At 42.0% G+C, this 26701-nt stretch overlaps 2 protein-coding genes across 2 annotated transcripts in view; one reads left to right on the top strand and one right to left on the bottom strand.

Annotated features, from left to right (window-relative positions):
• The window catches only part of sema3c (sema domain, immunoglobulin domain (Ig), short basic domain, secreted, (semaphorin) 3C), a 43145-nt gene extending 33118 nt beyond the window's left edge, over window positions 1–10027 (top strand). The window contains exons 12-18 of the mRNA XM_085769092.1: window positions 142–364; window positions 1774–1862; window positions 3171–3212; window positions 3455–3612; window positions 4568–4635; window positions 5803–5933; window positions 7635–10027. Of these exons, the coding sequence (XP_085625218.1) occupies window positions 142–364; window positions 1774–1862; window positions 3171–3212; window positions 3455–3612; window positions 4568–4635; window positions 5803–5933; window positions 7635–8060 (1137 nt within the window). The 3' untranslated portion in view covers window positions 8061–10027. The remainder of the gene's footprint in view (window positions 1–141; window positions 365–1773; window positions 1863–3170; window positions 3213–3454; window positions 3613–4567; window positions 4636–5802; window positions 5934–7634) is intronic.
• A 972-nt stretch (window positions 10028–10999) lies between these two features.
• Window positions 11000–16935, bottom strand: LOC146962459 (platelet glycoprotein 4-like). Its single transcript, XM_085769094.1, has 12 exons — window positions 16575–16935; window positions 16039–16199; window positions 15755–15899; window positions 13880–14029; window positions 13704–13795; window positions 13488–13537; window positions 13311–13380; window positions 12929–13116; window positions 12388–12506; window positions 12221–12294; window positions 11735–11789; window positions 11000–11627 (listed from the first exon to the last, which is right to left on the bottom strand). Exons 1-12 carry the CDS (start codon window positions 16695–16697, stop codon window positions 11457–11459), a joined length of 1398 nt encoding a protein of 465 aa, XP_085625220.1. The 5' UTR covers window positions 16698–16935; the 3' UTR covers window positions 11000–11456.
• Window positions 16936–26701: the final 9766 nt, after the last annotated feature.

Raw genomic sequence — 26701 nt, 5'->3', positions numbered from 1 at the left:
AAAACAAATGACTTATGATTCTGAATAAACTCCTTAAACAGGATATGCACCAAAAACTGTCACCCATTTTAATGTTGTATGTGTCTGTACATGTGCTGTATTTCTCTCAGTGATAAGACTTAATGGTACGTGTCTCTCCAGTGCCCCGGTGGTGCGTTCACACCCGACATTAAGACCACGAAGGAGTTCCCGGACGACGTCGTGACCTTCGTACGAAACCATCCCGTCATGTTCAACCCCATCTACCCGGTGGGCAGGAGACCCCTGGTGGTTCGCACCAACGCCGACTACAAATACACATCAGTGGCCGTGGACCAGGTCATGGCTGCCGACGGCAACTACCAAGTCCTCTTCCTGGGCACAGGTATAACGAGTTGACGAAATGTAAATGTTAAAATGTCTTTTTTAAACAGATTTGTTTCCTGAAACTTCTAAAATAAGTGAAATGACCTCCCCTGACCTGCATCGATTGTTGGAGAAAGCAACAGATCAATAGCAGATCCAATTCTAGGTGATAAATATGCATCACAGCAAACTGAAATAGTAAAAGTCCTCTCTTAAGGTATAGAGGCGCCACCGCACTCTCTGCAATCCTGTAACAAGGCAGCTTAGATATCAGCAAATAAATGTTCAAACAGCAGAAACACAATCCCCCCCCTCCTCCTCCTCCTCCTCCTCCTCCTCTTCTCGCTCTGTCTCTCTGTCTCCTGAGTCGTCTGAGGTGTTTCATGAGTAAATGATTGTCATGTGGTGACTCGGTGCCACAGCTGGTTGTCAGATAAACAGATAACAGAGGGAATAGTGCAACATTGTGGGGTGTGGCAGCTAAATTGAAAACAGAAATGTGACAGCATGACACAGCATGCGGCACAAAGGGGGTGACAAGACCAGGACCTTTTTTTTTCAAAAATAGGACTTTGAACCTTTTTTTTAAATAAATCAGCATCTTTCACAGTTTATTTTAATAAAAGCTCAATCTCCACTTGCAAAAATCATTATCTCACGTCAAAGACAAAATGCTTTTAAAGATTGATTGTGGTGCCCCAGAGACATTTCCTGCAGCACAACAGAAATATGTCTGGATTTACCTGTCCGTGCTCATAACGCTGTGGTAAAACAGAGTAATATGTGTGTGCATGGGCATAATTATGCATGCATTTGTGCTTGTGTGTATGTGTGTGTGTGTGTGTGTGTATGTGTGTCCACATGTGCATATGTTTGCATTCAGAAAGAAAGCCACTCAGGGACTCTCTCACACAGCTGCTTGTGTTTATCGGGCAGCCTCTCCCGCCTGGATTCTTGAAGAGAAGCCAGTGCTGTCAAACCATATCTGGGCCCCTGAAAACGCCGCTTTTGTCTCCAGGATGCAGGAGACTCCGTTATCGGCCGTTTCCAGGAGCTTTTACTGTCCTCCAGTCTGCTGCTAAGACTCCCCCGGGACAAAACGGCCTTATTGCATGAAGCCCCCTTTTCCGTGGCCCTTGTCGTCTGCTGGTCAAGCTACTGAGCTTTCACTCCCCTAAGAGCTCTTCTGCTGCTGCCACAGTTGATTTTGCTATTGAAACTGGTCACGGCTATCACGGTTAATTTAAAAGCAAACACAGGCGAAGGAAAACAGGCCCTGAGTTTGTTATTTCTTTTCAGCAGCAGTTGTACTCCAGGTCCGCACCTCTTTTGTTAAGTGTGTGTGTGTGTGTATATCTCTTTCACACAGTTGTTAAATGCACGTGTGTGTGGTTACAGCTCGTGACATGTCTGCTTTTCTGCCCCCAGACAAAGGTACAATACAGAAGGTGATAGTCCTGCCAAGCAATCATTCCCTACATGAAGATCTGATCCTGGAGGAGCTGGAAGTGTTTAAGGTCTGCTGTCCGTCTTTCACCCCTTCTTTTTTTCCCTTTCTTTTCACTTTCATCCCTTTTTGTTCCCAAAATCAAAGGCAGGGAGGAGGAGGAGGGCGCGCTTGGCCACAACACAAAAGCCAGGGGCAGGCAGACAAGGGGCAGGGTGGCATTCAGGAGATGGATGTTCTGCAGTGTAGTGCACCGCAGAGTGATGGGAAACACGCTAATATACTGCAAGAGTCTGGTAGTTGGCCCGGGTGAACCTTAGCACATGGTTTTTAATCTAAGCCGAAATTGCTAAAGTTGCGATCGGCCTGTGATCAGATGTAAAGGCCGTGACTCCTTTGAACCTCCGCTGCACCTGGAGGAGGAGGAGGAGGAGGAGGACGGCCTGAATCAGGAAAGATTTACACTCAAAATACCAAATACGGTTCTTTAAGGAGCGTAAAAGACATCTGGCGGGAAACAGATCCAAGATGGCTGTCATCCTCTGTCATGCCTGGGCTGTTTCTTATTCAAAGACCGTCTGATAAGCTGCGATATGCAAAACATATTCATATATTGTGACTCATTCTTGCCAGTTGTAAGAAGGGAACAATATTTCTTTTTATAGCTAGCAGCTAGCCTAGTTTACTGCAAGATAAAAGCCACAATGATCCCCTTTTTACACTTGTACAAATAAAAGAAATGAGAGCTAGTTAGTTGGCAGCTTAGACTGAGTTCTTCATATCTACATAGGGAACATGCATCCCTCATCATGTTGGGCCGCCATGTTCAAGATTTCAAGATACCTTTATTATCATCGTACTGGTAAAACAATACAAAATTTTGTTTGGCAACAATCCATAGCAGTATATCTAAATGGGTGATGGCTTGTTGCGAAGTGCATTAAAAATGACCTCATAATAAATAATTGCTACGGAAGCCTAGAAGGAACACATCAAATTCTTGCTGTCAGTGTGTTAAGCTAACCATCTGCTTGCTTTACCTTCATATATTTTCATCTAATTTATGTTAAGATGGCTAATACAAGTGTTGTGGCTTGTGGGATGGAGGTCTATTGGTTAGAAATGTATAGCCTATTGATGTATCTTTATTGTATAATTACTGAATAAGAATCGGGTTTTGGTTATCTTAGAACAAGCTACCATGTTGGACCGCCATGTTTCTACGGAAGCCTATACAGTACAAACCAAACAGTTTTCTAGCTGTCTTTGTGATAAGCTAACCGTCTGCTAAAAAAAAACTGTAGCCTAAAGAAATACTGTAATAGTCAACAATGTCTAAAAGCTCTGATCGTGTGTCTGTGTCTGTTTTATTTTTCAGAACCAAGCCCCTGTTACAAACTTGAGAATATCCTCTAAAAAAGTAAGAATTCCTCTTTGATGACCTGACACATTAACTACACTTTTATTGTTGTAATGTGTTATTCAATGTCTGCGGCTTCTATGTGATGCCAGAAACAGAAACCACCCTTGTGCATGATAACCCTCCCAAAGGCAAGGAAATAATAAGCCATAATTGTTTCGGCGCTCTGCCTCATTTTCCTGTCAGCCGACCACTTATTAAGACAAACAGGGCGGCTGACATTTGAACTGTTTACTTTGCAGCAACAGCTGTACGTCAGCTCCGAGTTCGGGGTCTCGCAGGTCTCGCTGCACCGTTGTCACGCGTACGGCTCGGCCTGCGCTGACTGCTGCCTCGCCAGAGATCCTTACTGCGCCTGGGACGGACTCAGCTGCTCCCGCTTCTATCCCACCGGCAAAAGGTACACAAAGGTTCACAGTTTTAGGGTTTACAAGTGGAGTTTTGTGCCTGCATTGAGTACCTTTAAATTTAATCCACTAAGGACTAATCCCTTGGCAGTGTAGAAAAAACACGACACAAGAGCTTTAAAGCCCCAAAGCAAATTTTTCAGTGTTTATAAGTGCTGACAAGTGTAGATTAAGGAGCACATGCATGGAGGCAGCAATGTGAAACTTTAGTGTGTTAAATAAACATAAGCACAGTGCAGATTTTGCAGTATTGGACTGAATTCAGCCTGTTTTCCCTCAAGAATCTAAGGAGCCAAACACAAATTAGTGCTCATCAGTTATACAACAACTATGAAATCACTCAATGTACCACACCCAGTCACATATCAAATGTGGGCAGCAGCTGATGTACTGTACAACAACATAACATGTTCAACAAGACTAAAAAAAAGAGCAGCTCACCACTTGTGAGGCCAAACCTGACTGAAATCCTTCAGTGGCCACTTCAGCGCTTAAAACCGTCGTCCCTAATTCTGCTCTTATTGTCGGCCTCCCTCCTTCAGTCTAGACATAACACAGACAGGGATGTAAGAGCGACACCTTGGCTCTGAACCGATACCTCTCTGGTGTCCTCGAGGACCCAGCTGTCTGTCTCCTGCCATTTTTTTTTTAGCCGGACGCAGGTCAAGTTTAGTTTGGTTGCGGAACAAAAGCACAAGCCGCTGTTTTTCCTGTGGAAAACTGTGTCTGAAATGTGTCAGCTGTTTACACGCTCCTTTCCTCCAAGCTGTTATACATGGCTGTGCAGCACACAGTGGAATAACAGTCAGATTTTCCTCATATTGTTTTGACAGCAACTACTGCTCCCCCCCACAGTTTTAATATGAGACGAGGAAGGCTGTTATGATTTAGTGTTTTTCTGTATTTATATTGCACTTAACACTTGTTTTTGTGTTTTCTCTTTTGTAGGAGAAGCAGAAGGCAGGATATAATGCATGGGAATCCACTCACTCAATGCAGAGGATTCAATCTGAAGGGTAATTAAACCTGCACAGTCAAATTACTGTATAGCCTATATTGTAAAAGATGCTGCATTTAGAGAATTTTCTTGCACCTTTTTTGCAAATCCTTCTATTTTACATGGCTTTTTAGCCTTCTAGAGATATTATTGTTTTATTATGTTATGGCCTTTGCATGCAAACATGCTGTTGACAACCTCACAGAAATTATTTTAGGGCTCTGTCAGCTGACTGGCACTGGACAGGATATCAAAGTTGGCAACAAGCAGGGGACAAAAATCAGTCAGTGTCTATAAAACCAGATATTTCTGGTGGTGACTCAAACAGAACTAAAAATGAGTGCATGAAAAAAAGGAAAAATCCAAATGTGACTGTTGTTACATGACTGATGATGAATGTAAAAAAAAAACCTTTCGCCATTTGCTTTTGGCATTAGCATTGAAAATATTATAAGATATTTTTGCTTCATTTTGAGTCCTTCTGCCCCTAATTGACAAAAAAGTAATACACTTTTCAGTAATTACCCAAGGGAGGCATTTGTAAAGTATATTGTTACACATATTTATACATAATACAACTGAATAACAGTGAGATACTTTAAGATATTCTATTTTTATAAGACATTTGATGTAGACATTTGATGACAGTGGTTTAGGCTCTGACAGCTGTTTGTGTCTTGGTGTGTGTGAGTCCAGGAAGCGCACAGCACCCTTCGAAAACTCACTCAATGCACCGGCAGGGTGCAGTCTAATGAGTGGAGAGGTTCTACTCCCCAGAGTGTTCAATTTCCACGAGCAGTTTACATCTCTAAATTAACTCGAGCTCGGGGAACCAAACATATGGCCATTACCACTAATTAGTCACAACCCTGTCATACGTCCAGCTGAGTGACGGACCATTTAGCTGCAACCGAAAAAAAAAAAAGACACGGTAAATGAGACGAGACTGAGTTGGTTCGATGCATCTGAAAGGTTGTTTTGTTCGGAGGAGAACTGGGTGGAGTTTGGTTTTTGCGCTGCAGATGTCCAGACTAAGCTCTGTGTCAACATTTCACTCTCGCTGCTGGGACTTGAGACAGATTTGCGTCCATCTGTGGGCTTTGTGTCTGTCAGCAAGTGACGTCTGATGTGCCTCCCACGACTCTGAGTCTGTGTGTGTCTGTCTCTGTGTGTGTATGTGTTGCAGCCTACAGGAACGCTGTGGAGATGACGCAGTACGGTGTGAAAAACAACACCACCTTCCTGGAGTGTCTTCCCAAGTCTCCACAGGCGTCCATTCGCTGGCTCATCCAGAGGGACAATGACAGGAGGAAGGAGGTCAGTTTTGACGTTTAGAGAGAGGTCAAAGGACAGCACCAATCACAGCCCGAGTGGAGCTAAAGACACAATAATTAAATCCTATGAGGATTTCTTTTTTTTGGATCTACAGGGAGCGTCTCACATCGTTAAATATTTCATCAAACATTAAACATGTCGTAGTAATCAGATGAGCTCACACGCTTGATCAGGATTTGCATCGCCTGAGGAGCGACACGGTGAACATTTATTGGCAGCGCGGCGTCGTAATGAGCAGTGATACAGATCAAACATGATATGTACCTTGACTAATGACTGGATTCTCAGTGGGGAAACATTTTCCAAATATTTGACACCCCCTTAAACGGTGAGAGCACTTTAAAAGGCTGCAAACGATTACATAAGCCCCCCTCATGATAAAGAAACATCTTTTATAGATTTAGCTCTGGGCTCGGCGGAGCGGGCTGAGAGTAATGGCCGTTTTATAGCCAATTCCTCACGAGAATAGAAGCCGGCCCTTTTTTAAATAAATCACTGTAGTTTAACGGTGTGTAATCATTTGTCTTTTCTAAACTAAGGCGCAGGCTGATCTAAATGTACTGGTGTAAACAGTGTCACAGTGTTTCTTGAATGAAAGCATCAGATAAAGTATGATAAGTTATTTTAATGTATGCAATGAAAATCTGTCTCTTTCTCTGAATGACTGATGACGCAAACAAACTCCAATCCAGAACACAGAGCATGATTCATATCACTTATATAATCACATTTTTCACATTTTTATTATTTATTTTTATTCAGGAAATCAATGTAAATGAGCACAAGCTCAGTTTGACTGACACTTCAACTCCCTTTGAACTGAGTTGTCAAGTTCTTTTTCAGATTTCAAATGTTGCAGCTGCACATTTTCAGCAGATCGTATCTTATCTTATCTTATCCAACATATTTTTTGGCACATTTGCAGAACGGTATCAGAAATTCTGTTGTTCTATTGCTTCATTCAGTAATCTCTCTTTTTTATAATTGTTTTATGTAGATTTTATATTAATTATCTAAATCATTTGTTATTACTTTTATGCTATCACCTTTACAACAGTCGTTTTTGCTCTCAAGGGTCCAACCGGTCAAAAAAAGGTTAAAAGATAAATAAATGGACTTAAAGGGCATATCAATGTTTACCTCATACCATCCATACTCCCAACGTTTATATTCATTTTTGTTCAAGAATCAGAACACAACAGAGACTCTCATAGAGGGACTCTGAGGCGTTTGTTCTCTGACCCGGAAAGGAACAATACGGAAGCCGCAGTAATTTTGATTTAATTTAATTGTAAAGCAAATTTTAAAATTTAAATGATGATCAAAAGGACGTTACTTGCGACCACAGAACAACTTTAAAATTAGTCCGGACTGGAGCGATAGATTGTTGAACAAAAGCTAATGTAAACGTCCAAACGCTGCAGTTGGGAGTATGGATGGTATGAAATGAACTGATCATAGGTGACCTGATATCTGAGGTAAACATTGATTACGACTGGAAATGCCCTTTAACTGGGTAGATAGAAAACTATTCTTCTGAACAGTATTCCTTTGGTTTGTCATAGGTCTGTTTACACCTCATTTTGTCTTTGAAACTGTAAAAGTAGTAGAATCTCTGGTCCAGTTCTCTACTATGAACCATGTGGATAAGGTTTTGACACGTCTTCACTGTGCCAACCACAGGTGAAGCTGAGCGACCGCGTCCTGTCGACGGAGCACGGCCTCCTGATCCGCTCGGTGCAGCTGTCCGACCAGGGCCTGTACTACTGCCTGACCACCGAGAACGGCTTCAAGCGCACCGTGGCCAAGATCCGCCTGCGCGTGCTGAGCGAGGCCATGGTGAGCATGCTGACGGACAAACAGAAGTCGCCCTGGGCGTGGGCCAGCTCCCTGCACCCGAAGGTCCTTTTGGCGGCCTTCAGCCCCGCCGAAAGCCTGGCCGTACAACAGTACTGCAAAGAGAGGAGGGAGCTCCAGAGCCTGCAGCAGAGGCAGCAGCAGCAGCCGCCGCAGCCTCCCGGGCCGCTCAGGGGCGACCTGGCCAAACTGAAGCCCCTGCTGGATCGCAGGAAGAGCCGCAACCGGCGCAATCACCTCCCGGAGGTGTGACTCAGGGAGCCGGCAGCTACAGACACTGACACACACCCACACATAATACACACACTTACACCTTCCTCTAATCCTGAGTCCTACAGAGCAGTTTTAAAAAAAAATCCTCTCATCTCAAACTGCAGAGCTGCACTGAGGATGTACAGTAAGAGGAGGAGGTGGGTGTGAGGAGTTCTTGTTTGGCAATATCTCTCTTTTTTCTTCTACTTGTTCTTCGTCTTCTTGCATGAGGTACTGTGACCAGGTGGCTGTGACATCCACTAATCCACACGCACAGGCAACCACAAGCCATTCGTCTGTTGTCGCAGTCACAGCTCAAACCCAAGTCCGCTCTGGGCGCCGCTAACAAACTGTGGCCACCGATTGGCTGATATTACCATGTGTCTCATGTTTTAAACGTTGCAGCAGCCTGATGTTGGAGGATTTGTTCTTTGTTTAGCATCAAAGTGATAAATAGAGGGGATTGAAAAGGGACAAAAGGGAGACAGATGCATGTTTGGCAGTGGGTGCTCTCTCCCTTTAAGCTAAGTGTTATAGTAGCATTTTACTCTCCTCACATTAGGATTTTTACTTTTTAACTAACGAAATTATTCTCTCTATTCAGTGAAAACTACAGAGGTCAGTGGGCACATGTCGCGTGTAATAAAACACCACTTTTTGAGGAAAGTCTCAGATACTGTCTATAAGTTATATTACATCATAGTGCTGTAAGGTTTATTAAAAAAGAAAAAAGAACAAGTTCTTTGTTCAAAGACCAAACCTGATCCAGAGCAGACGTTGTTATTCAAACAGATGCACACACCTTACATGATGTGTCCTATATTTATTCCTATTACTCAGACATACATGTACGAGAATGTGCCTCACTGTAATTTTAGCTGCGTTTTGTGTCTGTGTCATAATTTTATTTTTATCCAGCACAAACGCATGTGTTAAGAGATTTATCAGTAACGAGAGATGTGGTTCGAAGGAAGCGTTCAAGGTTTTTTTTTGGAAAATGAGTTTATTTGCTAAAGAAGATTGACGCCGCTTTTAGCCACTGAACATAACGCTTGTTAGCTTAGCTTAGCACAAAGACTGAAAATGAGGGGACAGCTAGCTGGGCTCTATGTGAGGCTTTTAAAAAATCCATCAGACGGCACCTCTGAAGCTCGTAAAACTGAAAACTAAATCTTGATTTTGAAAACCTGCCAGGCCAGCGCTTTGCCCCATTTTCAATCTTCATGCTAAACCGGTCGCATCCTAATTATACGGTACAGACACACAAGTGGTGTCAATCTTTTCTTCAAGAAAGCAAATGAGCGTATTCCTACTAAAACATCCAATTATTGCTTTAATCCTTTGCCTGGGTTAGATTTGAGAAAACAAACTAGCAGATATATGCACATTGTTTTTAGTTTTTTCCTCCTTCAGGTACAGTAAATAATGGACGGCAGTTTCCTTCTTTTGATCTACAGTTTTCTACAGTGGACATACTGTTAATTCAGACGTAGTAACTGTCAGTGATAGTCTGTGATAGGCCATTTGACATATGTGAATAGACTTTTTTTTTTTGGAAGCATAGCTAATGTAGATAGATTGTTTGTTGCTTGTGTACAGAGTATTTTCTTGTGTGTTTGTTTTTTGTCCTGTTTTTTTCTTTTGTTTTTTTAATTTAACGTGCCAAGTTTTTGTGAAAATGTGTTTCCACTGTGTACATAAATCCGACATACTTCACCCACTAACTCCGACTGTATCTGCAAATTGTGGAGACATACAGTAGTGTTATTTTCATTCTCAGAAAAGACTTCCTAGTCGTACCTTCCCTCGCGCAGATCTCTGCCCCGCGATTAATAAAACTGTGTGACCAGCATCGTGTCAGCTGCAGCTCAGTGTAATTTCAGTGTTATGAAACATATGTATTTCTATTTATTAATGTCATGATAGCCTGAATAAATCTGTTCAGATGCATCTCTGTTTAAAAACCATATATTCTATTGTCAGACCATGTTTTTATTAGTGTAATTACTCAATATGTGAACTTCCTGTTTCTGTTATCGGCCACTACATTTTCCCTCTGTCTGCATTATAGATATATGATCATATTCTGACTTTTGAACTTTGCTAAGGAATAGTTTGACAGTTTGGGAAATGCAACTGTTTGGTTTTATTGCCATGAATTAGATGAAAAGGGAAACCAGTATGTTTCTGTCATAGCCCACCTATTGTTTCCCCTGCATTTACAGTCTTTTAGCTACGGTAAGCTAGCAGGCGGCTTGTGGTAGCCTTACATTTATCATACAGGCAAGCGGATGCTATCAACCTCACGGAGCAAGTGAGTTTACTTCGGAAATTGTCAGACTACTCTTATTACAGGCAGGATAATGTATGGGTTTAATATGTGGTAGCTTAGTAGGGTTGAGGTTTTCAAGCTGAAACTCGCTTCCTAAATTTCAAAGCTCAGTGCATAGAGCCTCAGACACCCCAAAGTTGCAAATTGCAAAGCCACAGATGGATTTGGTGAGTAAGACTTGTCTGTTTTCATTTCAATGAAACACTCCCTGATATGTGTGAAATATATGATCGGGGGCCATACAGTAAAATCAAAGACACCCAGGAGTCTGCTGAGGGTCATTTAAAACCCGTAAAACCGAAGAGAGGCCTCCTGCTGGGCTGAAATACTGCTTTCTCACCAAACAAACCCAAGCGCCATTCATAACCACAGCATAATCATGCCGCTGCCTATTTTTATTACACTCTTTGATTTATGGGCCACTCAAGGTAAAGAGGAAACTGAATAATTTTGCTTCGCTGTGCACAATGCAGAGGTTTGTTTCAGCAGCAGCCGGACAGTCTCAGCTGTATTTTGGGCTTTTTGGGGTGGAGGGGTGGGGGGGCGGATCAGTTTTGATAGCCTGCATGGTGCAAGGAAAGAACAATCCAATACTCGAGGCAGGACGCCCAGTGAAAGCTCACTCTGTCAGCTTTTTATTCATCTTGAAGACATTGGTTCAGCAAAGAATATGAACATTTGTGCAAGAAATAATTAATGTACATTTCTCTCTCTCTTTTTCTTTTAAGGATGTCAAACTAATTAATTTTTCCTCTGTTTTCGGATGATTAACCTGACAGTTAAAGGATTCTCCTCCTGCTCCGCCTATAGAAATACCTGATTGAGTTGATGTTACAGTGTTAGCACTTTAAATAATATACTCTGCAAAATAATTAAGCTCTGGAGCTTTACAAAATCACAGTTTTCACCCCCTTTGCATTGTATCAAAGGAAGTATGACATTAGAAATAACACTAAAATTATAAAAAAGTGCAAGTCTATATCAAAAAGGTTTGATGTCCCAAAGCAGCTGAAATGCACGATGCCCGCAGCGTCCATACAGCAGCAGACACCGATGCATTCACACTAGACCATAATGGAATCACGCCGCCTCACCACACAGTAAGAGATGAAGCACAGGGCGAAGATGGCCACACCTGTGCCCAGCAGCACCTGCTGTGTCGTCTCCAACATCTGGATACGGGAGGTGAGCTCCGCCTTAAACATGTCTGCTGTTTCATCATCCAGCGTCGCCGTCTGGTTACACAGAGGAGACGGAGAGAGAGAGAGAGGACTGATTAACATGCAAATACGAGCAAACAGACAATGCACTTCTTGACTGCAAGGCTCTATTTTTATCTTACCTCATTCATCCAAACAATAGGGAATATGGTATAATCCTTGACTTTCTTAAGAACCCTGTGGAAAAGAGTTGATTAGTTGGCCTCCAGTGCATGTTTCTGTCTTAAAAAAAAAAAGTGCATTTGTTTTCTTGCTGGAGGTTAGTCAGATGACACGATAGATGGCATGCTAAATATGGAGCTACAGCCAAAGAAAGGGAAGTTTAGCAGTTTTCTTAGCGGTCCAAAAAATAATTTGCAAAACCAGCTCAACCACAAATTGCAATTTTGAAACATATACAGGCTTTTTTTTCTCTCCCCATCATGTTAGTGAGATTTAAAGAGCCTGGTGCATGGTCAGATTTTGTTTCTGTTAAACAGAACCAGGCTGATTCCTCCTGTCCTCAGTCTCTTTGCTAAGCTACCAGTGTCCTCTGACTCCAGTCAAGAAAGCAAATTTAAGTGTATTTCCCAAAAGGTTTTCTATTTAAAAGCTAAAAGAGAACTTACGTAATGACTTTTGATGGTCCGTACATCATATTCACTTGAATTCTCTTTGCAAACCGCAGGGTGAACCCGGTCGTCTGGGAGGAAAAACACCACAAAAATTCATTAGTGTCGGAGTCGCTGCCCCTTCAAGTCAAAGATCACGCAGATGAACGTCTCCAGTCTCTCACAGGTTCTACGTCAAGGAAGGTTTTATGGTGCTTCTCATCAGGATTGAGACCCAGAACAGACTGTCGCAGGGAAGGACTGCCGTGAAGGAAGTGGGGCAGAGAGATGTAGATAGGAGTTCCTGTTCAGACGACAAGAAAACATTGATAAGTCTCAATGTCACTTTACAGAGCAATTTGTGCGTTCACACGAAAAGCTTCCAAAGCGTCAAAACGCCGGAAGTCAATTCATTCCAAAACGGCAAATATCAGCCGCTTTGGCCGCTCGTCATGTGACTGACGTCAAAGTTCGATCGCGCTGGTCATTGGGGAGCCGAAATACAAAAAAAGAAAAAAAAGGCAGCCGACGGACATCTCTATTCTGACAGGTTGCCGCCGAACCGCGTCATAGCTAATTAACCTAAAGTTAACCAGGGCTCAACTTCTCGTCTGGTGACGCTTTGGACGCTTTGGAAGGCTCTCATTGAAAATGAATTGACTTCCGGCGTTTTGACGCTTTGGAAGCTTTTGGTGTGAACGCACAGTAAACCAAATGCAAACTGACCTCCTTTACAAGAGCTGATGTCCAGTACTCCTGCCATGGTGCAGTTCTTGGTGGTGACTGGATCTCTGCAGAAACATCTGTTGCTTGGATTGACCGTAGGGGAGGCCATGGTGGATGGCTGGAGGGCGAAGCGGTACACCTCAATCCCTTTGAGATCTAAACTCTCCTCGTAGCCGGCCGACACGGACCTGAGGATAAAACAACACAGGTGATTTCACGAATCTTTAAGGACTTGATCTTAAATCAGACTGACTCAAGTAAGAAGACTATGGTTTATGGTATTGGAAGGCTCTGACCTCTAGTGGTTACTGAGAGGAAAGAAGTCAGACAGTTTGATTAAATCAGATGAAATTACTCCCACAGACTTAAATCCTTTTATCACCTGCAGATGTCTGACGAGAAGAAATATAGAGGCTTTTTCTTGTCTACAAAGGGAGGGAAGGAGGAGGCATCTGAAGAAGAAGAGGAGAGGAAACAAGGTCAGTAAGGTGTGTTTTAAGTGGCGTTCAGAAAAAAAACATATATGCAGCTTTAAGAAGACATTTAGCACAAGCTCCACCTGTGCCGTTGATCATGTCGCAGTATGTGTCATTCCAGAAAGGTAAACTCCTGTTTGGGAGAAATTCGACAAATTTGTAAAATTACATATTAAAGTTTTTTTAGTTTTTTTTAATAAAATTAAAATAAATACATGAACAAACAAACTTATCAAGATGCAGATTTCATTCAACAGCTTAAAATATCACAACACAATGAGATCGTCCCTTCACCTCACCTCTCTCCCTTCCACCTGTCAATAATTCCCACTTTGGAGATGTCGTCTTTTCCGGTGAAGACATTATAGGGGCCATCATAGGTGCCATTGTACTAAAGAACAAATGTTCAGTTAATTAAATCATCTCGTTTCTGGAGTGTCACAAAAAAATAAAGCTAAAATATGTGTTCACTTACAGGAACAAACAGGCCCAAGACTTTGTAAAGCAACATGGGATCTCTGTAACCCCACAGCAGTTCCTTGACTGTGCGGTACTGGAACAAGGAGGATTTGCTGGTCTGTATCAGAATCTCGAGCAATCCATGACCTATCAGCGAATAAGCACCCTGACAGGAAAAAAAACAAAAACATTTTGGAACAAGATCAGCAAGTTATAATTTATTCATGAGTGTTGGTGTCAGTTTAAAAAGTGCAACAGTATGGGTCCAGACTGATACACATGCACAACACAAAAAACTGCTGTGCACACAACTGCTGCTGTTGCTTCAGGAGATAAGACAGAAAATAATCCACTTTTATGGCCGGTATACTGTACAATTACAAGTAAGCCTCCTCCTGAAAGATAAACGTACACATGTTCCCAAAACTGCCATTGTAAATTTATGACGTCTCTAGTTCATGATTTCTGGCTACACATAATTTCCACTTACTTTTGAATCTACCCTAAAAATCCTGCAGAAAAACTACTTCAGCAATTTTGCTAATTTTATTTACTTGCATGTTCAGGATGGCTAAGATTATGCTAATGATTGTGGCTGACTTTGCACCTGTAGTAGCCTGGTAGTAGTAGCCAAATACTGTAGGCTACAGTCTAGTAGCCAGGGGATGTAGAAAACACAAGGCTGAACAACATGTAGAAGACATTACATTGTCTTAAATCCTTGTTACTGACCTAAAGTAGCACAAATTAGCACATATTAGCTAACTTCTAGAGAATGAATCAGCTAACCAATGGCTGCCTTTACATGTCCACGTAAACAGAATTTAGCATGGTGTAGCCTATTTGCTTATTCAGCTATATGCTCATTAGCTTTGGTGTAACTTGCCAGCTAACCAAGCATACGGAAAACAAAACTACATTAGACATCTTAACTATACCCTACACTACATCTCAGGCAACTTTCTGGCATTTTCATTTTTGCATGCCACTGTGCAAGAATTTGAAAATGCAAAATACAGCAAATTGTCTTAAACATTTTTGGTGTCTTTGTTGCATAGCCTAATCAAGTCTGTAGAATAGTAGCTATATCTTTAAAACAGTAGACTACATCATAGAAACTGCAGTTCTTCAATTCCCATAGACTATGGTAAAATTCAGTGCAGATTACACCAGGAGTATGTTAACAGCCTGGTGTGAAAACAGTTTTACTCTCCAAAGCTAATTTCCTTCTCCATACCAAATGTATTATAGTGAATGTTTAATAACTGTATAAATCTCATTAAGACTTATGTTATAGACTAAAAGTTATGAATAATTAATAGCATGGTAGATTTGAGTGACAGGTGGGTGAGCATACATGCTTGCCACAAATGCTTGTACCAGAGTCTCAGCTCTGCACATGCCCCTCCTCTTTCTTTGCCCATTTTGGGGATTATCTGGGAGTTAAGTGAAATCTGCCATGATGCCAAGATGGTGACGGTGCAGCAGCCCACTCTGAGCTTCAAAACCACTCTTCAGAAACCAGTGGGTCACATCACAGAGGATATGCCCTTCTTTATTAACAGCCTATGTGAACCATACAGGCTGCTGTTTTTCTGCAGAATTTCTTGCAAAATTCAGGCTAGTTTTCAGCTCTGTGTGATAAAAAGGAACAACCTTGTGAGAGAAAATGTCTTTTTAAACGTCTCACAGCTCAAAAACACCTTGTCAAAAGCCGAAAAGTTCTGGAAACATCGCTAAAACCAGTGGCATCAGACCAAAGCAGCCCACCACCACAGGGCAGCGCAGTGTGAATTGTGTAGGTCATGGAACAGTAGGTAACAGTAACTCTTTAACAGCTGGACTGAATCAAGTTGGAAATCACCGTGCCATGGGGTGACACTCAACTTACAGCCACAGCCAGGTTGAGGGTGGTGATATTGTCTTCCTCTGGCCCCACTGACATAGATGGCTCGAAGATGGCGCCTTGAGGCAGCATGAAGGCGACAGTATTATTTGGGTTGAACGTGATGTTCTTTTTGGGAAGATATCTTGTACTGGATGCGGGAAGAGAAGACATTTTTCTTGTATGTTAAATGTCATCAGATGAAGCATGACGGAGTGAGAGTACATCTCAAAAGTCTGAGGCACACTGTGTTAAAGCAAAGCTAAAAGAAGTAAACAACTTGACCTTACCTGTATGTGTAAGGACCTTTTTCCGAAACCACTGGAGTGGTGCCATTCTTTACAACCTCTTGAGGGTTTTTCACGTCAAAAAACCAGAACTGCCTGTACACCTTTGCCCCTGTAGCCACCCAGTTCTCGTGAGCTGTTGTTCCAGGCTCAATGACGGCTTCCTAAACCCCACAGACACAGACAGTCTATTTTTAACATGCCTCAAGACTGTCAGCAGGCCAGCTGCCCTGCTGATACATGAACTAGGTGGATGCTCTGTTTGTTTTTCCAGAAAAAACAAAAATGTCTCAATCGCTAATTTTCTCTCTTCAGTTTCTAAAAATGAATCACAGCTGATCTTCTTTTGATGGATGAAAGCAGGACTTGGCTTTCAGCACAGATTCCTGTTTACCAGATGAAGCAGCTCTCAAAAAGCGCACGCCGCTTTTGCCTTCCCGTTTCTCCTGATTCACCTTGATCTCTGCGTACACACTCACACACATACACTCTGTCACTCCCCATATCCTCCGACCCCGGGTGAAATTGGAGCACCATACCTTCTTCACTGTCCCCTCAATGATGCTGTTCCCCACTGGGATCAGAACACCTCCCAGGATGGCTACCGCCGCCCCAATCACAGCTCCGGCTAACAGCCCACACCTTCTGTTGCAGCAGCCCATGGTTATGTGCGCTCCTCTCCGTCCGACTGTGAGTCTGCCTGGCAGCCTGGCAGCCTGTTCTCCTTCTGTCTCTGTGGTTGTGGCGTGTGCGAGTCTGTGCAGCTTCTATGTGCTTGTGCCCTGGCAGCAGCAGCAGCAGTAGTAGCAGCACAGGCAGGCTGAACCATCAGAGGAGCTGACAGTGCAGCAGAGGCCAGGTAAAGGTACAGACACTTCTGTTAGTAGCCGAGGGACCTCCTCTAATTGAGATTATATAATCAAAAGGAAGGTTTAAGGTTCAGCTGAGTGACACCCTCCTTCAGATATCAGTGAGCACTATCTGGCCAGGTGATAACGGCTCCACAAAGCTCAGGCAAAGAGTTGAGAGGGGGGAGAAAGTGCACTAAATAAAGTTGAGTTCAGATAGAAAGAGCCCTGACGTTTTTATTTTTAGCCTCCCATTGATTTTGTCTCATTTTATAATTACTAACAGCAGTAAGATGAAGCAAACTGGACGGTCCTGAATCCTCATTCAAGAGGATTTGTCAGACTCTCTGGTTTTCCAGTGACCTGGATGACAAGAAACCTTTGCAGACATTTTATCTTTTCTTGTCCTGTTCCTTATCTGCCCTCCTATCTATTCATCTCTTGTCCTTTCTATAATTTAATCCTCTGCCTTGGTGCACACAACGTAAGCGTAGAAAGAGAAGAGGAGAAACCCATAAATGATTGAATATTCTTATTGCACAGAGCCAGACTTTATCTGTTTTTGTGCTTGTGCACTTTAATGGGGGAGATTAAAACAAACTGCTCTTTATCACCCCCAGTGATATGACCTCGGGCTTATCTTGATTGATTATTGTGATGTATGCGATTTCCTTGTCCATGAGGGTTTGAAAGTTAATCAGCAATAATAAAATATTGTATGGGCAGGTGTCTTTTACGTAACTCTGTTTTATGAACCTGGTATATCACTTTAATTTGGCTTAACCCTTTACACGTGCCTTTGCACTTGAAAAGAAGTTAAAGGTGCAGTCCATCTAAATCCATAATGGAACAGAAAGCAGAATTTCCTTAGATCTTCTTTTCCTATGTTTCAGAGTAAACATCTCCCATATTGTCTGTGTCAAAGGTCTCAACCCCAGACCATAATAACCCTGATGACATAACATAGGTATAAAGCTCCTCCAATATATAAACCCCACACCAACTTCCCCTTATTTCTACAGCAGGTGCCTCATTAATGTCCCTTTAAAATGACAGCATTGTGTAAAGCCATAAACTGCTGTACGGTTGAACATAATGCATCTTCAGCCTGTGTGTATTTACCCTGCAGCACTGTGATGTTACATATTATAACCACTGGAGGGCAGTACCACCTTTCCTTCTCCACGTTCACTACAGAGAGCTTATACCAGTGGTTCCCAACCTTTTTTGGCTTGTGACCCCATTTTGACATCACAAATTACTGGCGACCCCACAATCACGATGTGCCAGCTCAGATATTTTTATATGCTGTATTTTGTTTGAACTCGATTAATATTCGAAAAAGTGAAAGTATAGAATACAGTTGTGGTGTTTTTAGTCAAATTTTTAAAAACAATAATAATTTATTAAATATATATATCTTTATCAGTAAGTTTGTTTGTTTTTTAATCAATTACAACACATTTCAGGCGACCCCATTTCAATTTCTGGCGACCACATGTGGGGTCCCGACCCCAAGGTTGAAAAACACTGGCTTATACAGTGTGGAGTCTCTCTGCCAACATGTCTGTCTATTAAAATAAACATCCTTGTCATTCTCACCTGAGTGACCTTGTTGTTTATCTTACAAAAACAATTTGAACACCTGAAGAGGATCTTCGTTTGTGTTGGCACGTGCAAGCCACAAAGACTTTCTGTTTCTCCTTCAGCTGCTTAAACCTCTTTATTGGAAGACATGCTATTGATAGTGATTTTTAAGTCTTATTTATCTTTTTTAAAAACCCACTTATTACTTTTCTTAATCCAACAAAAACTTACTACACTTTCAACAAGGGTCTTGTCAGATAAATGCTCACTTGGTCTTCATTTGTGTAAAATAAATAGATATGAAGACACTGTATGAATCTGGTCATTACTTTGTGCTATTTCAACAATTCAAATATCAAAATGTTCAGCCTTTTCAGGACAGGTGTGCTATGTCTTTTCTCTTTTCAACTATTCATACTTTTTGCAATATTCAACTATTTCTGATTTTTTTTCCCCATAGAGAATGCATTGGAACAGTCTTGAAACTCTTCAAATCTTCTTACTTCTTTCAGCCTTTAAAGTGTCCACATACTTTCAGCTAGAGACTTCATTCAAATTCTGAGCTGTAGACAAACTTCTTAAGTATTCCTCTATGACTCAGCTTATTGATATCTTCAACAGTTTCTGATATTTGGCCGCTTTAAAATCATTACGTTTTTTGACAAAATCCAGCTTTATAATGGGTGTGTGTTGCGTCTAACGAGCAGAGCTTAGAGTGAGTGACATCATCGCTAGAGTGAGAGGTATCGAAAAAACATTCAGGATTTTTTCTGGATAAATTGCCAGCACGGCCACAAATTAAACTCTAGACACATGATTTCCTCACTGGTTTGTAGCCACACTTGTCGTGTCTCATTTGATATGCTCAAAACAGCAGACAGACTTACAGACTTGTCTCTATGAGCCTAATTGTGCAGCTAGACCCGCTCCAGTGGCTCATCCACTTCAATATAAAACTAGGAGCTGATTTTTTTAGAAAAACAGAAATGCCCCCCTTTTCTACCTTGCGACCCTGAGAAAAGTTTTTGCCCTACAAACATTTAATGCACATCAATGTGCTCAGGAAGGTCTCCTTGCCCCAGTAGTCATGGCCACATTCTGATAAGAGGTACGGTTCTCATTTTCTGGGCTGTTTTCGGAAGCTGCTCAGAGCACAAATCTCTCTGCTCTGCTCTGCTCTGTGTGCAGTGGCCAGCTGTTGGGGCCAGCTCGTTATCAAAGTCTATAAATAGAACAGGGCAGGTGCAGCCTGGCCGCTCGTTAAAATCGCCTGTTTGGTTTTTTGGTCATTTTCTCCAAAACCACCGGCCCGATTTCAACCAAACCTTCTGCGTTGGACTCCCCTCGGACCCCCAGATGATATATCCGAGTTTGGAGAAATTTGAAGAAATTTTAATTTTTGGTCAAAAAAAAAAAAACGTAAGCCGCGCACCTGTCGTCTTTTTAAAATCGCCTGTTTGGTTTTTGGTCATTTTCTCCAAGACCACCGGCCCGATTTCAACCAAACCTTCTGCGTTGGACTCCCCTCGGACCCCCAGATGATATATCCGAGTTTGGAGAAATTTGAAGAAATTTTAAATTTTTGGTCAAAAAAAAAAACATAAGCGCGCGCCTGTCGTCTTTTTTAAAATCGCCAGTTTTGGTTTTTGGTCATTTTCTCCAAAAACCACCGGCCCGATTTCAACCAAACCTTCTGCGTTGGCCTCCCCTCGGACCCCCAGAATGATATTTCCGAGTTTGGAGAAATTTGAAGAAATTTTAATTTTGGGCCAAAAAAAAAAAAAACCTGTAAGCCGCGCGCCTGTCGTCTTTTTAAAATCGCCTGTTTGGTTTTTTGGTCATTTTCTCCAAAACCACCGGCCCGATTTCAACCAAACCTTCTGCGTTTGACTCCCCTCGGACCACCAGATGATATATCCGAGTTTGGAGAAATTAGAAGAAATTTTAATTTTTGGTCAAAAAAAAAAAAAAAAAAAAACGTAAGCCGCGCGCCTGTCATCTTTTTAAAATCGCCTGTTTGGTTTTTGGTCATTTTCTCCAAAACCAACCGGCCCGATTTCAACCAAACCCTTCTGCGTTGGACTCCCCACGGACCCCCAGATGATATTTCCGAGTTGTGGAGAAATTTTAATTTTTTGGTCAAAAAAAAAAAAAACGTAAGCCGCGCGCCTGTCGTCTTTTTAAAATCGCACTGTTTGGTTTTTGGTCATTTTCTCCAAGACCACCGGCCCGATTTCAAACCAAACCTTCTGCGTTGGACTCCCCTCGGACCCCCAGATGATATTTCCGAGTTTGGAGAAATTTTAATTTTTGGTCAAAAAAAAAAAAAAACGTAAGCGCGGCCTGTCGTCTTTTTAAAATCGCCTGTTTTGGGTTTTTTGGTCATTTTCTCCAAGAACCACCGGCCCGATTTCAACCAAACCTTCTGCGTTGGACTCCCCTCGGACCCCCAGATGATATATCCGAGTTTGGAGAAATTTGAAGAAATTTAAATTTTTGGTCAAAAAAAAAAAACGTAAGCCGCGCGCCTGTCGTCTTTTTAAAATCGCCTGTTTGGTTTTTGGTCATTTTCTCCAAGACCACCGGCCCGATGTCAACCAAACCTTCTGCGTTGGACTCCCCTCGGACCCCCAGATGATATTTCCGAGTTTGGAGAAATTTGAAGAAATTTTAATTTTTGGTCAAAAAAAAAAAACGTAAGCCGCGCGCCTGTCGTCTTTTTAAAATCGCCTGTTTGGTTTTTGGTCATTTTCTCCAAGACCACCGGCCCGATGTCAACCAAACCTTCTGCGTTGGACTCCCCTCGGACCCCCAGATGATATTTCCGAGTTTGGAGAAATTTGAAGAAATTTAAATTTTTGTAAAAAAAGAAAAAAAACGTAAGCCGCGCGCCTGTCGTCTTTTTAAAATCGCCTGTTTGGTTTTTGGTCATTTTCTCCAAAACCACCGGCCCGATTTCAACCAAACCTTCTGCGTTGGACTCCCCTTGGACCCCCAGATGATATTTCCGAGTTTGGAGAAATTTGAAGAAATTTTAATTTTTGGTCAAAAAAAAAAAAAACGTAAGCCGCGCGCCTGTCGTCTTTTTAAAATCGCCTGTTTTTGGTCATTTTCTCCAAAACCACCGGCCCGATTTCAACCAAACCTTCTGCGTTGGACTCCCCTCGGACCCCCAGATGATATATCCGAGTTTGGAGAAATTTGAAGTAATTTTAATTTTTGGTCAAAAAAAAAAAAAAACGTAAGCCGCGCGCCTGTCGTCTTTTTAAAATCGCCTGTTTGGTTTTTGGTCATTTTCTCCAAAACCACCGGCCCCGATTTCAACCAAACCTTCTGCGTTGGACTCCCCCCTCGGACCCCCAGATGATATATCCGAGTTTGGAGAAATTTTAATTTTTGGTCAAAAAAAAAAAAAAAAAAACGTGAGCCCGCGCCTGTCGTCTTTTTAAAATCGCCTGTTTGGTTTTTGGTCATTTTCTCCAAAACCACCGGCCCGATTTCAACCAAACCTTCTGCGTTGGACTCCCCTCGGACCCCCAGATGATATATCCGAGTTTGGAGAAATTTTAATTTTGGTCAAAAAAAAAAAAACGTAAGCCGCGGCTCCTGTCGTCTTTTTAAAAATCGCCTGTTTGGTTTTTGGTCATTTTCTCCAAAACCACCGGCCCGATTTCAACCAAACCTTCTGCGTTGGACTCCCCTTGGACCCCCAGATGATATTTCCGAGTTTGGAGAAATTTGAAGAAATTTTCATTTTTGGTCAAAAAAAAAAAAAAACGTAAGCCGCGCGCCTGTCGTCTTTTTAAAATCGCCTGTTTGGTTTTTGGTCATTTTCTCCAAAAAACCACGGCCCGATTTCAACCAAACCTTCTGCGTTGGACTCCCCTCGGACCCCCAGATGATATATCCGAGTTTGGAGAAATTTAAATTTTTGGTCAAAAAAAAAAAAAAAACGTAAGCCTGTCGCCTGTCGTCTTTTTAAAATCGCCTGTTTGGTTTTTGGTCATTTTCTCCAAAACCACCGGCCCGATTTCAACCAAACCTTCTGCGTTGGACTGCCCTCGGACCCCCAGATGACATTCCGAGTTTGGAGAAATTTGAAGAAATATTAATTTTTGGTCAAAAAAAAAAAAAAACGTAAGCCGCGCGCCTGTCGTCTTTTAAAATCGCCTGTTTGGTTTTTTTGTCATTTTCTCCAAGACCAACCGGCCCCGATTTCAACCAAACCTTCTGCGTTGGACTCCCCTCGGACCCCCAGATGATATATCCGAGATTTGGAGAAATTTGAAGAAATTTTAATTTTTGGTCAAAAAAAAAAAAAACGTAAGCGCGCGCCTGTCGTCCTTTTTAAAATCGCCTGTTTGGTTTTTGGTCAATTTTCTCCAAAACCACCGCCCGATTTCAACCAAACCTTCTGCGTTGGACTCCCCTCGGACCCCCAGATGATATATCCGAGTTTGGAGAAATTTAAATTTTTGGTCCAAATAAAAAAAAAAAACGTAAGCCTGTCGCCTGTCAGTCTTTTTAAAAATCGCCTGTTTGGTTTTTGGGTCATTTTCTCTCCAAAACCACCGGCCCGATTTCAACCAAACCTTCTGCGTTGGATCCCCTCGGACCCCCAGATGATATATCCGAGTTTGGAGAAATTTGAAGAAATTTTAATTTTTGGTCAAAAAAAAAAAAAAACGTAAGCCGCGCGCCTGTCGTCTTTTTAAAATCGCCTGTTTGTTTTTTGGTCATTTTCTCCAAAACCACCGGCCCGATTTCAACCAAACCTTCTGCGTTGGACTCCCCTCGGACCCCCAGATGATATATCCGAGTTTGGAGAAATTTTAATTTTTGGTCAAAAAAAAAAAAAACGTAAGCCGCGCGCCTGTCGTCTTTTTAAAATCGCCTGTTTGGTTTTGGTCATTTTCTCCAAAACCACCGGCCCGATTTCAACCAAACCTTCTGCGTTGGACTCCCTCAGACCCCCAGATGATATATCCGAGTTTGGAGAAATTTGAAGAAATTTTAATTTTTGTCAAAAAAAAAAAAACGTAAGCCGCGCGCCTGTCGTCTTTTTTAAAATCGCCTGTTGGTTTTTGGTCATTTTCTCCAAAACCACCGGCCCGATTTCAACCAAACCTTCTGCGTTGGACTCCCTCGGACCCCCAGATGATATATCCGAGTTTGGAGAAATTTGAAGAAATTTTAATTTTTGGTCAAAAAAAAAAAAAACGTAAGCCGCGCGCCTGTCGTCTTTTAAAATCGCCTGTTTGGTTTTTTGGTCATTTTCTCCAAAACCACCGGCCCGGTTTCAACCAAACCTTCTGCGTTGGACTCCCCTCGGACCCCCAGAATGATATTTTCCGAGTTTGGAGAAATTTGAAGAAATTTTAATTTTTGTAAAAAAAAAAAAAAACCGTAAGCCGCGCGCCTGTCGTCATTTTAAAATCGCCTGTTTGGTTTTTGGTCATTTTCACCAAAACCACCGGTCCGATTTCAACCCAACCTTCTGCGTTGGACTCCCCTCGGACCCCCAGATGATATATCCGAGTTTGGAGAAATTTGAAGAAATTTTAATTTTTGGTCAAAAAAGAAAAAAAAACGTTGTCTTTTTAAAATCGCCTGTTTGGTTTTTGGTCATTTTCTCCAAAACCACCGGCCCGATTTCAACCAAACCTTCTGCGTTGGACTCCCCTCAGACCCCCGGATGATATATCCGAGTTTGGGAGAAATTGAAAAATTTTAATTTTGGTCAAAAAAAAAAACGTAAACCGCGCGCCTGTCTTCTTTTTAAAATCGCCTGTTTGGTTTTTGGTCATTTTCTCCAAAACCACCGGCCCGATTTCAACCAAACCTTCTGCGTTGGACTCCCCTCGGACCCCCAGATTATATATCCGAGTTTGGAGAAATTTGAAGAAATTTTAATTTTTGGTCAAAAAAAAAAAAAACGTAAGCCGCGCGCCTGTCGTCTTTTTAAAATCGCCTGTTTGGTTTTGGTCATTTTCTCCAAAACCACCGGCCCGATTTCAACCAAACCTTCTGCGTTGGACTCCCCTCGGACCCCCAGATGATATATCCGAGTTGGGGAAAATTTGAAGAAAATTTCATTTTTTGGTCAAAAAAAAAAAAAAACTAGAGCTGCACGCCTTCGTTTTTTTAAAATCGCCTGTTTGGTTTTTGGTCATTTTCTCCAAAACCACCGGCCCGATTTCAACCAAACCTTCTGCGTTGGACTCCCCTCGGACCCCCCAGATGATATATCCGAGTTTGGAGAAATTTGAAGAAATTTTCATTTTTGGTCAAAAAAGAAAAAAAAACGTAAGCCGCGCGCCTGTCGTCTTTTTAAAATCGCCTGTTTGGTTTTTGGTCATTTTCTCCAAAACCACCGGCCCGATTTCAACCAAACCTTCTGCGTTGGACTCCCCTCAGACCCCAGATGATATATCCGAGTTTGGAGAAATTTGAAGAAATTTTAAATTTTTGGTCAAAAAAAAAAAAAAAAACGTAAGCCGCGCGCCTGTCGTCTTTTTAAAATCGCCTGTTTGTTTTTGGTAATTTTCTCCAAAACCACCGGCCAATTTCAACCAAACCTTCTGCGTTTGGGACTCCCCTCGGACCCCAGATGATATATCCGAGTTTGGAGAAATTTGAAGAAATTTTAATTTTTGGTCAAAAAAAAAAGAAACGTAAGCCGCGCGCCTGTCGTCTTTTTAAAATCGCCTGTTTGGTTTTTGGTCATTTTCTCCAAAACCACCGGCCCGATTTCAACCAAACCTTCTGCGTTGGACTCCCCTCGGACCCCCAGATGATATATCCGATTTTGGAGAAATTTGAAGCAATTTTCATTTTTTGGTCAAAAAAAAAAAAAACGTAAGCCGCACGCCTGTCGTCTTTTTAAAATCGCCTGTTTGGTTTTTGGTCATTTTCTCCAAGACCACCGGCCCGATTTCAACCAAACCTTCTGCCGTTGGGACTCCCCTCGGACCCCAGAATGATATTTCCGAGTTTGGAGAAATTTGAAGAAATTTTCATTTTTGGTCAAAAAAAGAAAAAAAACGTAAGCGCGCGCCTGTCGTCTTTTTTAAAATCGCCTGTTTGGTTTTTGGTCATTTTCTCCAAAACCACCGGCCCGGTTTCAACCAAACCTTCTGCGTTGGACTCCCCTCGGACCCCCAGATGATATATCCGAGTTTGGAGAAATTTGAAGAAATTTTAATTTTTGGTCAAAAAAAAAGAACGTAAGCCGCGCGCCTGTCGTCTTTTTAAAATCGCCTGTTTGGTTTTTGGTCATTTTCTCCAAAACCACCGGCCCGATTTCAACAAACCTTCTGCGTTGGACTCCCCCTGGACCCCAGATGATATATCCGAGTTTGGAGAAATTTGAAGAAATTTTTCATTTTTGGTCAAAAAAAAAAAAAACGTAAAGCCGCACGCCTGTCCGTTTTTTTAAAATCGCCTGTTTGGTTTTTGGTCATTTTCTCCAAGACCACCGGCCCGATTTCAACCAAACCTTCTGCGTTGGACTCCCCTCGGACCCCCAGATGATATTTCCGAGTTTGGAGAAATTTGAAGAAATTTTAATTTTTGGTCAAAAAAGAAAAAAAAACGTTGTCTTTTTAAAATCGCCTGTTTGGTTTTTGGTCATTTTCTCCAAAACCACCGGCCCGATTTCAACCAAACCTTCTGCGTTGGACTCCCCTCGGACCCCCAGATGATATATCCGAGTTTGGGAGAAAATTTGAAGAAATTTTAATTTTGGTCAAAAAAAAAAAAAAACGTAAGCCTGCGCGCCTGTCGTCTTTTTAAAATTGCCTGTTTGGTTTTTGGTAATTTTTCTCCAAAACCACCGGCCCGATTTCAACCAAATCTTCTGCGTTGGACTCCCCTCGGACCCCCAGATGATATATCCGAGTTTGGAGAAATTTGAAGAAATTTTAATTTTTGGTCAAAAAAAAAGAACGTAAGCCGCGCGCCTGTCGTCTTTTAAAATCGCCTGTTTGGTTTTGGTCATTTTCTCCAAAACCACCGGCCCGATTTCAACCAAACCTTCTGCATTGGACTCCCCTCGGACCCCCAGATGATATATCCGAGTTTGGAGAAATTTGAAGAAATTTTAATTTTTGGTCAAAAAAAAAAAAAACGTAAGCCGCGCGCCTGTCGTCTTTTTAAAATCGCCTGTTTGGTTTTTGGTCATTTTCTCCAAAACCACCGGCCCGATTTCAACCAAACCTTCTGCGTTGGAC

This window comes from Trachurus japonicus, chromosome 23 (genome assembly GCF_045865225.1).
Source record: "Trachurus japonicus isolate A0001 chromosome 23, Traja_1.0".
NCBI classification, from domain to species: domain Eukaryota; kingdom Metazoa; phylum Chordata; class Actinopteri; order Carangiformes; family Carangidae; genus Trachurus; species Trachurus japonicus.
This window is presented reverse-complemented; position numbering and strand designations above follow the sequence as displayed.

Coding starts and splice junctions, on each gene's coding strand:
- LOC146962459 (XM_085769094.1), bottom strand. CDS start 16,697: ATGGGCTGCTGCAACAGAAGGTGTGGGCTGTTAGCCGGAGCTGTGATT. Junction 14,030..15,754: donor CCCTCAACCTGGCTGTGGCT/GTAAGTTGAGTG, acceptor TTTTCCTGTCAG/GGTGCTTATTCGCTGATAGG. Junction 11,790..12,220: donor GGACCATCAAAAGTCATTAC/GTAAGTTCTCTT, acceptor TCTTTTCCACAG/GGTTCTTAAGAAAGTCAAGG.